Source organism: Cygnus atratus, chromosome 9, assembly GCF_013377495.2.
Source record: "Cygnus atratus isolate AKBS03 ecotype Queensland, Australia chromosome 9, CAtr_DNAZoo_HiC_assembly, whole genome shotgun sequence".
NCBI lineage: Eukaryota > Metazoa > Chordata > Aves > Anseriformes > Anatidae > Cygnus > Cygnus atratus.
Window position 1 is genome coordinate 9,725,030 of NC_066370.1, and position 13,517 is coordinate 9,738,546.

The 13,517-nt window shown below is 36.9% G+C and overlaps 1 protein-coding gene across 1 annotated transcript in view; it reads left to right on the forward strand.

The window, feature by feature from the left end:
- The window catches only part of STAG1 (stromal antigen 1), a 185,061-nt gene that overhangs the window by 90,812 nt on the left and 80,732 nt on the right, over positions 1-13,517 (forward strand). The window contains 2 exon segments of the mRNA XM_050712522.1: positions 6,057-6,133; positions 11,736-11,940. Of these exon segments, the coding sequence (XP_050568479.1) occupies positions 6,057-6,133; positions 11,736-11,940 (282 nt within the window).

Below are 13,517 nucleotides of genomic sequence, written 5' to 3' on the forward strand. Positions count from 1 at the left end.
CTCATGGTGGGGCTAATGCAGTTCTCTGTAAAGGCATTTCTGGTCTTTATCTTTTCTTTGCTTATTCATTTAATTCAAAGAAAGAACTGCTTGGAAGAATTTTTACCGAGAAACAGGATCTGAGCATTCAGGAAAAAGAAAGTTGCCCCTAAATCTTTCTCTTATCTAATATTTGTTTTTATTTGTTCTGAAATCTAGAAAAGCTCTCTTGAAAATGACTAGGGAAAGGAGGTGGGATTTTCTCCTCTAGAAGTTTAGACATAAAAAAGACATAAGTTTAGACATAGTTTAGACATAGAAGACACAAAAAGAAGAAGGACAGATACAAAAGCTTTACTGTTTTAAAACAGTATATAGTTCTGTAACGTACAGTATTTGCTGAGATGGAGGGACTTAAACTAGTGAGGTATCATCAAGGAGTAGGACATAGCAAGTCAAGGGCTGTCCAGGTAGTTCTTATAATGCGGTGGGGACTCTGTCGATACAAGAACACAAATGGAAAGTACTCTCTATGAGAGGTAATTCTCATTATCGAGATGGCAAAGTAGTGAGCTTAGTCATTAGAGGAATGTTCCTAGTTCTGCAAGAGCAATGTGAAGAGCACAATAGTGATGATGGTCTTCAAAAGAGGACGAGTAGACAGGGAACATAGATACACAAGTCTTCTTGGGAAACACAACCAAGGGAAAAGAATGAACTTGTTGTTCCTAGAAATGATACTTCAGAGTCAAGTGCAAAATGACCTAAAGCAAAGGAAGAACAGGAATTATAGCAAAAAAGCAACTTGAGTCATGTACGATGCAATGGTCTAAAAATCAAAATGGAAAGTGGAAAATCAAATAATTAAAGGTAAATATTCAAGAGTTGTAAGAGCATGCTGGACAAAATCAGGGCAGTGCATACAATAAGGAAATCAAAATTAAGAATAACAAAATGATATTCTGGTAAGCAAATTAATAAGTGGAAGATCAATTAAAGAGTTGGACTGCAACAAGAGAATTCACTTAAAGTGTGTCAGTTGAACAGTAAGGTCTTAACGTTGCAGGGAGATTTCAAAGAACCCATTCGAATCTATTTGGGGAACTGACACATTAGATGCTTGGTTTCTGTTTTCTTGTAGGAGGACAAACGTAGACAAACTGTTAGAATTCTTTCTAATAATTGCCTATGATTCTCTGGTTGAAAAGATTTTAATTGCATGAAGCTGTGATTTGTTTTTTTTTCCATTGGGATTCTTGCTGATTCGTTCAGTAAGTTCATGGTCTGAAGCGGTTCTAAGGATGAATTAGGTCTGTGTCTTTTAGGACGATAATAGCTTTTGAATACTGCTTCATTTGTGACAGAAGCAGGGCAACGTAGAGTGAATGCAACAGGAATAATTGGAGAATAGGTCAGTAAAAGCGCCTTCTATTCCTGGGTCTGCTGGGGAAGTTAAAATTCAACTATTTAGGGTGTCTTCTTTCTAGAATCCTGACTTCTGGGTTCAGTAGTGTATTCAGTTTTAAAGATGAGAAATTAATGGAAAATTAGGAGCCCTGATGGGATTTAGGATATTCAACACCTATTTGGATGTTCTTCAACTAGCTTCAATGCTGTTTCCATTTAGATTAACATCTATTGATTCCAATCAGGTCAGATCTACCTTAATATTTCTATGTGATGGTAAGCAAGTAACAGGAAAAAATATATATATATATTTTTTAACCAGTGTGTAATTTTTGGTTAATTTCAAGCTGCTCTCTTCTGGGAACAGTAAATGAAGTTTTACGAAAGTATACTATGACCCAGGTTAAGTCATGAGAAATAATGTTCACTGTATGTTCACGTCAGTCTTCGTCATCTTTCATATTGAGTTTTGTCATTAACACTTTTCAGGTGGTTAAAGCCTGCACTTTATGGACATTGTGGAAGTGGATTATTTCTGTTTTAGTAAGTGGGGGAGGAAGTTACAGGAAACATACTCAGAATGACGCTGGGGGAAAGAAATATTGCCCACACAGCAATTCTGTAATCATCATCCATCTTAGCAAGATCTTTGCTAAACTTGCGCTCTCTTGACAATTTCACAGTGCTCTGATCCCAGCTATTGACTTGGAGCCGATGCAAAAGAGTGCATTGCCTTTTTCATATTATACTTTTCAGTGCAAATTTCCTAGTGTCTTCAACTTGATGCCTTTATAAATCTTTCTTCCAGTTACTGTTCTACCAGTTTGTGCAGTTGAGAGCTAATAATCACTCAGTGTGTATTTAAGGTCCCACAATTAATCCTTCTTTGGCAGGAGAGTGTGGACTTATTTTATATCCATTGACTTTTCAGTCTTGAGCTGGAATTTTCTCACTTCTTTTTTTGCAGTTTTCTGAGTGGTCAAAAAGAGAAGGGGTTATATTGGCTTTGTAGCTTCCATGAATTAAGGTACCAGAGATTAAAACTGACTATGAATCATAGGATATAATGTGTTAGCAACTTTCAGGAGTCTCTTTACCAGTGAGCAATTTGTTTTCGTTAGCCCACAACTGTGGCCTGTTAGAGTAGCACTTCTGCAGTGGCCTTGTTTCTGTCATATAAACTGTCCTTTCTTCTACAAGTACCAGAATTGCCAACTTTTAGAGGTTTTTGTTGTTACTTTTCTTTTGCAGGGCTTTCCCTAATAACTTGTTATTCTTCCCAGGATAAGTATACTTTTTGAAGCCACTGAGTTCACTGTATGCTGTATTTCCTGGAAGTAGTATGTTTTGTCTTGTACACAGCTTTATTAAATTGTATTCATGCAATTTTGTGTGGGCCTTCTTAGTCCTTCTCTTCTGTAGTTGCAGTTACGTTGCGTCATCTGTATGTTTTTTTCTTTTCCCTTCAAAAAGCCACGTTGGCTGACATGATTAATTACCGATGAATTAAATTGACAGCTGTCTTTAGCTGAAAGTTACATTAGAAATTTTCTCACTAAGGAAATAGACTTACATGTCAGTGAGAAGACTTAAAAACACAATGTGGGAGAATAAGTTTGAACTGAGAACTCTCAATTTATTAATGGGCTAAGATAATTTAAATAATCTGCATTAAATAGTAAGAGTTAGCTTCATGATAGAGATAAAATTCAGTTAGAAGAGGATGTAAGACTAGTAGCAACATGGCTAAGGCACAGACCGTAGGAATACAGTCCACACCTTCAATTAGGTTTAGTAGAAATTCTGTTTAAGGATTCACTTTAAAATCAGAGAATTTAGCTTTTCATTAATTATAAAAACTACCATTTTCAATAGGATTGTGTTTTTCCTGGGGGGGGGGGAAGGTGACAGTGGGGAAAGCAGGCAGGCCAAAGCTGTTCCCTGTTGCCACTAAGGTAGAAATGCTCATTTTGCTTGGCATGACTTCCAGTAAGAGTGGTTTGTCACAGGAAGTGGGAGCAAGAATGAGACATGACAGTGAGTTGATAAATGCTGTCAGTCATCACTCCTCTTAACGCTTGCTGACACCTCTGTGAGCTGTTGTCCATGCTGGCATCAGCAGGAGATGTCGGGAGCTCGTTCCATCCTGCACATGCCCCCAGGGAGCTGGGAAAAATGTGTGTGTGGAGTCTGTATGAGCCTCAACTGGACCACCTCTGCATAGCGTCAGGAGAAGTCCCTAGGTGCCCAGGAGATGGATGATGCTGTCTCAGTTCTGGTCATGGAAGGTAAAAGCCTTTCCATGGTTCAGAGGAGGCTGCAGCCTCTCCCCTGGGCCAGTGCAGTGGGCAGGTTCCAGGTTTCTGCCCTTGTGGCACAGGATATACGATTCGTTGTCTGACAGTAACATGGGGAATGCCTCTGGTACCAGCCATCAGCTTTCTTTGAGCCCTGTTTCTGTATCTGCAAAGCTGCTAAAGAAACAGGGATGTATAGACCTAGTCATAAATAGTCTGCATTGCAGCGATGCAATTAAAAAAATGCAGCCCTTTAAGCAGTTACCTCCTGAAACCAATTGCTTTAGAGAAAGCATTCAAAGGAAAATTTTACTTCACTTGACTGGTAAAAAAAAAAGCAGGAGGTCATTCAAAAAATTAACAATATCCAAGCCACCAAATAGTGCCCACAATATAATTACATTCCATAACCTTAGGGAGGAAAGGTGCAGAGAACCACAGCAGAATTACACTAAATCGAAGGGAGGTTTGAATTGAGGGAAATGCATTAACAGGGCATTTTAGTTGCACTATATTTACTTTTTCTGACAAAGTAATGTGGTAATATATTGTAAATATACAAAGTAAATATACAATGTACAAAGTAAATATACAAAGTAACATGGTTATATATTGTACAGAAGTTATTTAATAAATGAATTAATAAAATTTGAATCAGGGCTATAAAAATAAAACAGTCAATAGGTTCTGTACTCAGTGAGGGTTGTTACTAATCAGAAGAAGAACAGATGACAGCATGCAATGAGAGAAAGGTATTAATGCAGTTGAGACAGATTTCTAGGAATAGCTGTTCACTTTCCAACATGCTGAGACATTGAAACTGTTTCACTTATTTAAAACAAAACTTTCACTGTTGGGGGAAACATTTAAAATATAGCTACATATAGAGGTGATTTCAAAGCTGATAGAACATGTCTTCAGCTGTCATACAGTAGTATTCTTTTGTGTTCTTGTTTTATACCAATATAGTGCATTACTAATTGCTTATTAAAAATATGTAAATAACTATGCACAGACGTAAATCACCATTGTTAGAACTGAGCTTGACAGTTAACCTAATAAGAAATAAATAAGTAAATATTATTTCATAAACAAGCACTAACAAGTCAAGAAATCAAAATTTAAGCTCTGTTATGAAACAGTATCCCTTCTAAGAGACAGAAGCTGTCACTATGCTTGCATGTTTTGAAATGCATATGTTTCTAATGCTTGTTTTTCATGGAATAAAATAGCGGAATAAAAACATTCCCACAATATTTAGTATGTTTAACTTCTCTTTATTTATTCTTTGTACAGGAGTTAATAGTGTTAGCTGTTAAGTCTCTACTATTCTGTTTCCAATTTTTGAAGCCATGCAGTGGATTACTAATCCAATTGAAATTTTTGCAAAACTAGGGAGATTTACTCTTTGTAATGTTAACAAGGTTGGGATGGGAATTGTAGCTCTGCAGTTTGCTTAAGTTTTATGTGTATCCTCCATTAACAAAAGACAATTGTCAAGTGGCAAAAATGTAATGCAGTAACAAAAAAAATATTCCCTATGGTGACTCGCGTTATACGGTTGGAGATTTAGACAATGTTTAGTTGCAAAGGCAATAATGTGATATAAAGTGTGATTTCATTCAAGTTAATCATTAATCGCTATTGTATTATATTTTCAGTTCTGGTAGCTTTGTACAATTTACAGTGAAAAGTTACTCCTGTAAACTTCATTGTTCAGGTGATGGGGAAATGGTATAATCGAGATGAAGGAATAACATAGATGCAGTTGCTGCTTTTGGTCCTGAACCGGCTCACATCTTGACTGAGCCCTTTGGAGCCTTTGGTTTTGGAGAGACATCTTGACTATAGCACTACACAATGCAATTGTACTAGCTCTGGTCTACAGAGCTCCATTCACACAGTGCTGTGCCTTAGTAATAAACCATGCTGGTCCTGAGTTAAGCAGTTTGGAAACCACTCTTGTGTCTCCACGTAGAGGTCATGGTATATCTATAATCTATAATCATAAAAAAGTAGAGAAATACTAATAACGGCCATAGAACTGAAAGACTTTTATTTTGCACACAAAATTAAAAACATTTGGTAACTGCAGATATGGTGTGAGTCTTGCATTGGTTTTTAGTTGCTCCTCCATCATGCTTGCTCAGTTGTGAAGAGTAAAAAGGTGGAAAATATTACTAACTTCCATTCTGATCGTTTTACTTGTGTCTTCAAGAGTCATTTTTTCTGTGTTTTTTGTATAATCACATTAAATGCTCTTTCATATGTATTATTGAGCTGTAAATTTAGCAGCAGAAAAACATTGAGATTGTTATTTTGATGTAAGAAATGGGTTATGTTAATTTCTTTTGTTCCCTTATTATATTACAGGTACTGTAAGAATTGAAATGTTCAGGAACATGCAAAATGCAGAAATCATAAGGAAAATGACAGAAGAATTTGATGAGGTATGTTATACAAATAGTGCTTTAAACATTATGAAATACGTTACAGTATTCTTTTGTTTTAAAACAAAAATGCAGTTTTTTTAAAAAAAAGTTTTTAAAATAAAAATGCACTGGTTTCTTAACCAGTGGATAAGCAATGTCTCAGTATAAGAAATTATATTGACAAGCAAAGCAGCAATTTCAATATTGGATGAGGATCAACAGGCCAGCATGAGCTTTAGAAAGAATAATTATGGAAAAACAGAAGGTAGTGAAATAATTTGAAAGGGTGATTACAGTCACTGATCTTGAAAAATCAATGTTGTGGATTGAGTAGGCCTTGGATGCTGAAATACCAGTATTGAAAAGTTTGTGACCTAAGCAGGTGAAGGGTGTAAGTGTACTATCACACAAAAGCATGAAGCAAGCTCACATGAAGCAAGCTATATAATCATAGAATCATTTAGGTTGGAAAAGACCTCTAAGATATAAAGTCCAAACTTTAACCTGACACAGCCAAGTCTAGCACTAAACTATGTCCCTTAGCACCACACCTACGTGCGTATGAGAGAGCCTAGCCACATGTGGCTGCAAGAACTAGCTTGGGTCCATGCTAGTCCTTCATACAGACTCTCGTGCCTTTGAATGATTTTAGGAATATTCTCGTCAGCTCATATCCTGGGTAGTAGAGATGACTGTATTAGAAGGATTAATAAGAGGAAGCAGTAAGAAGAACAGTAGAAAATTTTCTCATCTAACTTCAGTTGGTGGTGGTATGTTGGACGCTGTAGTTGACCACTTGAAACTACCATCATGCGACACAGAACTCTGGATTCTTGAGACAGGACTGCAGGCTTGGCATTTGCAGCATTCCAGTCTGTTTTCTATGTGCAAATGTATGTTTTGTTCATTTGAATTGGCAGCTTAAACCAAACTTGACATGAAAGTTACCATTTTGGAACAGTGTTACAAAAAGAAATCTCTCTTTCAAAAGATAGAAACATTTTGTTTGAAATAAACATATTACAGTTCAGACTGGGTATCTTCTGTCAAAATAAAAGTTTTCCTAATGAACAATTTTTAGGTTTGAGATTTTAAAACTGTAATTCCTTTGATTTTTCTTGTATAAGAAATATTCTGAATGTTCAGTTTGCTTAGTAAGGAAAACGGACGTTGAAACGCAAATTTTCTGTAGGGCAGCAGTCTTTTTCTGACCAATTCTAGATAGAATGTCAAGGCTGTGATTCAAAAAATTGAGCAAGAAAACTGAAGATATGAACATTTCTCTGCTCCTACAAAAGCTTTACTTTGTGTGTTCTGTGAGATACTCTCCATGTAGATGAGACCATCCTGTGGCAGATCTTAGATACTATCAGACAGCTTCTGCCAAATATCACATCAGTGCTCTGTGTTTTTACAAGCGTTTAATATCTGGTAAAGTTAGGAACACAACTGCATGTATTTTCCAAGTAAGTATTCAGAACAGAAACGTTTCTCAGAGAAGTTAAAGAGCTGGATTGGCCTTGCTGGGGCATCCACACTGACAGGGATTGATCTCTGGCCAGGTTTCCTGTTGACAGTTCCTGTACAATTCTGGCTGTTCCCTAGCATCTCTGCATGAAAAGTACAGTTATAAAAAGTCTGATCTTCCTGCTATAGGAAAAGAGGCTCTTTCTTTCAACAAAAATGTGCAACTATCTTGGAAAATTTAGGAACAAATGCACATGAATTTTATTTCTGTGATTAGGATTCAGTCCTTTTTGCCAAGTATGATCATCCTGGGAGGGTAGGAAGAGATTATGTCAGAAACAAAGAGGGAGGTAGAGAAGAAGTCTCTCCCTTACGTGTTTATGCATGGTGGGAATGTACATGTAAGCAAAATGTTGCAAAGAATTACAGTTACTAGTGCATAAACTTTATTTTTCCATTCCTTAAAACATTTTTGAACTTCTGCAGTTCTAACAGAAAGCTTCCGTTTAGTCTTCTGCCTTAACATTTGAGTAGGTATGTGAAAGAATTTCTGGGTTTTAGCATTAAAGCATGAAATTGTTAGTCTTAGACCACAACCCAGTGAACATTTTGAAATCTGGAATAAACACATGCCCCATTAGCAGTGGAAAACATTTTAAAATTCGGTGCAGTTGGTGATGTTCATATATCCTATGATCACAGCGTGGTGAGTTTATAATTGTTATATGAGTCATTTGTTCATTTTACTAATCATAGTATTTCAGAATGCTCTCTGTGTAGCAGGATATCATATGTCATGAAAAAAGACCAGCCAAAATATAAACTTACAGAATGAGAGCAGTTTACATTAGTGTGCAGGGTAAAATGCATAATGAAACAAAAAATCCTTCTGAGCCTTCACTAGATTTTACAATTACAATTGTGATTAGCTTGGCACTGGTCCACTTCTTGGCCCTTTGGTTTGTATTTACCACTTCATTCTGAACAACAGTCATTTGTTTCTGGGAGAGCTGGATTATAGATAATGGAATAGTTCAGCTGGAAGGGATCTTTAAGGATCACCTATTCCAACTGCCTGAATAATAGCTAATAAATAGCTGGTGGCTGCAGACACCATTTGCTAGTGACAGTCCTTTGACTAAAGGCAGCTCAGGCTAGATTTGGCAGATCATCTTGATCCTTCCCACCTCCCAGCCCTTCTTTACTTGCTGGAGAAAGAAGAGAGCTTATGCAGGTCTACTTCTTGCCTTCTTTCAGCAGTGCTATTGGCTGTGCTCCCTGATGCCAGGTAGACTGACTAGACAGCTTCCTTGAGCCACTGTTTTTTGTTTTTTTTTCCAGTTCTATGATAAGCAGTGAAAAAAAGGGAGCCAGAAAGAGTTCAACATTGGAAGCTGGGTCAGGTGGTCATATATTATCTCAATAAAGCATCAGCATTTTCTACACAGATGAGCAACAGCCCTCTTAATTCTTCATTCTAAATACCACTGTTGTTGGCATTTTACCTGTAGTACCTCTTATGTTACCCCAGAACTCCCAAACCCCAATGTCCATCTCCCCTGTGTCATCCTGAGGCAAAGCAGATGCTTAGGGCTACTGCCACCTTCATTGTCATCTTTAGACTTGTCATTTTCAGAGGGAGGAAATCCACTTCTGTAGCATATTTTCCTCCCTGTACCTAAAATGCCAGGTCTGGTGTATCAGATTGGAGTTGAAAGGGGCTAGTGCTCACTGGTACATGTGTGTAGGTGGTATAAAATGTCTTTTTTGTATTTTTGACTTGATAAATATTTTCTACAAGCCTAGAGTTATTAGGAGAAAGTAATAAAAGTGTAGTAATAGCTGGAGTAAAATTTTGCATTGTGTATTCACTAGCACAGTATGGTGCCCAGAAAACATCTTAATCTCCATTGAAGATGTTCAGTTTCGCAGCTTCCTTTATATTTTCTAAGATAGTCACATTGTTCTTCCAGCACTGCAGTAGTCAGCTGGCTGTTGGTCCTTATTTCTGTATTTACGGCAGGGATTGGACCATTAATCTTTCTGAGTATGAACAGAAGAACACTTGCGCAGGACTTGGAAATGATGGAAATAACTTCATTCATTGCTGCTACCAGTTCAGATTGAGATGGGGAATTCCACAGACAAGCCTTTTCTGCTGCACTGTTTGGATGCTTGGCTTATGAGCACAGGCATTTCATAGACAAATTCCCTCTTAATTCTTGTGCTACAGTAGCAGATGGGCAATAAATTGGTTTGGTTTCAGTTTTCTAACAGTTGTACCATCAGGTATCACATATATTGGTATGACCAACATGCCACATTTTTATTGGTATTCAAAAATAAATGATCCAGCAAACCAGCTTTACTGGAAATTTATTCTTCCAGTTTCAGAAGATGAGATGTTCTCGGTGCAGTCTTCACATACCTTTCAAAAGGACAATCTAATATGTAATTGTGGGTTAAGAATACGTCATACAAATATGAGTAGTTAAGCACAGCACTAGAGATCCTGCAGTTCTGTTCTACAGATTACATATCCATACATCTGGAAAGCATATAATATTTATGTAAGCTCACATACAGAGTTCCCACAGGTACTCTGGAGGCAGAGAATTAGTCTGGAGGTTATTTGTGAAGATAAAGGTACAAGCAGGAAGAAGAAAAGGGTAAAAGAATTCTGGGGTGTTTGTATGGGTTACTGCCAGGCAAATTGAAGAGAAGCCTTCAGCATTTTAATTTCAGTCCTAAATTTAAATAATTAAAAGACTAATACAGGGCTCATATTTACACGGCAAGACACTGTGCCTTGCTGAAATTCACAAATAAGCATTAGGCATAAACAGACTGTTTAAGAAATAAAAAGAACACTTCAAAACACACAACAAGGTTAATGATGTTGCTGTTTATCTGGGTTTCTATTATCAAACACTTTGGTCTGATTTACAAATGTTCTTAGAACTCACAGCTACAATTGAACACGCTAGGAGATCTCTTTGTATCAGGAGCGTGACAACTGAATCTTTTTATTTTTTTGAAACAAAGCTTTTGTTTCTCTCAAATTGGGTATTCGAAGTTAGAAGGAAGAATACTGTTTGTAAAGGTAATGTTATTCAGCATAGTAATGAAAGAGAAACTATGGGTCACTATGACTGCCTTACAATTTTGTATTTTTCTAACATTTGAATGCTTGTCTTGGTATTTTAAATCATTTAAATAATTCTAGTATGGTTGGAATGTGTGATTTAGTTAAAATTGGTAAGTTTTTTGGTTTGTGCAGTGGAGTATCTTCTGTTAAGTATAGATTAAAGGATATTTGATTAGAGCTCCTCTGCTCTTAAGTTACTGGCTTTACAAGGGTCAGCCTGTGCAGTGAGACAAGACCCAAGGTAATAGAAATACTTGTTCTTCACAAAAACAGAATAAATATGTACAGTTAGATTTAACCTTTATGCTGCTGACTTCCTGTTTTGGGGGAGGGATTCAAGATGGAAAATTGCCTTGATCTTTTGGATAATCTGGAATTGGCTTGTGTTTTCTAATTGGGGGGGACAGTCTCACTGAGATTGGTTGCTTGAAGGAAGAATAGTAAGAAATTAGTCTTGGAGAGGAATTAAACTTGAAAAAATTCTATTGCATTTATCAGAAGGTAGGTTTAACCACTAGAAAAAGGGTAAGCTTATAAGATCACAAAAGGACGATCATTACTTTCTGATAAGGTCTCAATTGCAAACTTGAATAAAGCGGAGTTTGTGGGGAGAAGCAGCCAGATGATTAGAATATTAACGGAATGGAAGGTGGGGAGTGGAAAATGATACAAACCTTCAATCACACAAGAATTTCTTTAGATTTTGATCTTAAATATTTTGAAATGTGCCTTGCTTATCCTTTATCTCCAATTCCTAACCCGGGACATAAGAAAAATAATTGAGTCTGGATGCATATTTTGGACTATGCAGAACTAAGAATGCGAGTATAGAAAAATTACAGTCAAATCTCTCAAAAAGGGTTTTCATGCCAACAAGGTTCTTTGTTTATTGAAGAATAAATTGTTGTTGCTGGCTGTTTTCCATTAGCTTGGAGGAAAAGGATACTGTTTAACTTAGAAACTTGGTCTGTGTTCACTTAGTATGCTCATTTTCTCGTTCTTCAGGACAGCGGTGATTACCCACTTACCATGCCCGGGCCACAGTGGAAGAAGTTTCGATCCAATTTTTGTGAGTTCATTGGAGTGCTCATTCGACAGTGTCAGTATAGCATCATCTATGATGAATACATGATGGACACGGTGATTTCTCTTCTGACTGGTTTGTCAGATTCCCAGGTCCGGGCTTTCAGACACACCAGTACGTTAGCTGGTAAGTAAACAAGCACAAAGAAGGGGGTTTTCAAAGGAGTTATTACAGGTGAGTTGGTTCGAGAATTACTGCTAATTTTGATACAGGTGGAATTTGGCAAGTCCTGAGAACTCTGGAAAGCTTGATCAAATCCAATTAACACACGTGGTATAACTTTACTGACAATACACTTTTCCTTTTGGAAGGGGGTATGTCTCAGCCTCACAGGGGACTCCAGTAAATCCTGTGAATCAGAAGTGGCATACTTATGTCATGTGTTTCTTTATTAGTTGTTTATTTGTTGGTTAGCATGCCTTTATAATTTGGCATTTTAGAGTACAAAACTTATTCTAAGTGTCAATAGAAATCTGTGTCTTCATTCTTGAGAAGCATAAAATTTGGGAACATTGGGCCACTATTCTAGGTCACTCTGTCTTCTACCTCTGGCCATGCTGCACCTTTCAACACACCTGCCTACATTTAAGTCAGGCACTGATTATATCATTAGATAGAAATAGACTTTTCTAGAGTGTATATCGTCTCACCTATATTAGATGTCTCCCATAATATGGATGAATTGCTGTGTAGAACTAGCTGTCTTTCTCCAATTATAAAGCAATACCAGGATTTCTAGCTTGGATGTAGGTGTCTAACACTAGTTCCGTCAGGTAATGTCTTTCTACTGACCTCATGTGCTGAAATGCATCTTATTGGAAGACTTTTCCCTGGACCATTTATAGATCATATCAAATATGTGAAGCTTTTATAGGAGGTGTTTGTCATTAATCCGAATATTTTTACTGCTGTTATTTTTTACTGATGTAGTTAGTTTTCACAGTCAGCCTCTTACAGTTTTGTTCAGGTTTCCAAGTGTTCAATACCCAGAGCGGAAATCAGATTTATTTTTTAATTTCATCTCTTACTAATCTAAGTAAGAGGCGGATTACCAGTGATTTTGAGAAACGAAGTCCAGATGTGATTGGAGCTTGATTTTAAAACTGAAAATCAAAATCTTCAACTCAGAGTAACTGAACTCTATTTTGAAATCCCCTTGTATTCTTCACTTTATTTGGTAACTGGGAATGGTAAAATAAAATAATAATAATAATAATAATAAGTGAATAATTCAGACATAATTGACCACAATGCAAGTTTGTCTCTACAAATTCAGTCTTCAAAACAAACACTACCTGAGCTGGAGACAAAGAACCTGTTGGAAATCTGTGCCAGTTACTTAATCAGAGATGGAAACAATTTCTTTCCAGTTTATACTGGATACTGATCTTCAATTCCAGGTGATTTTGATTTGCTTTTTGCTTAGATTATGATTGATTGTTTTATAGGAAAGAGATTGTGGAGTGAGGAGGATAATAATATGCATTTTGGACCATTATTTTGATTGGTTCACCCCTTTGTGGGACAGATGTTCGAAAAGTATGAGAAGCTTGATTGGAAAGAGGAAACAGCCCCATGCGCTAGGGACGTGACCCAGGAACCATGCTTTGTAGAAGAAATAGTTGCTATCATGTAACTAGAACCTGCAAGCATGGATTAGCAAATACCAAAGCCTAAGTTTTTCACAACTGGCTTCAGTTATT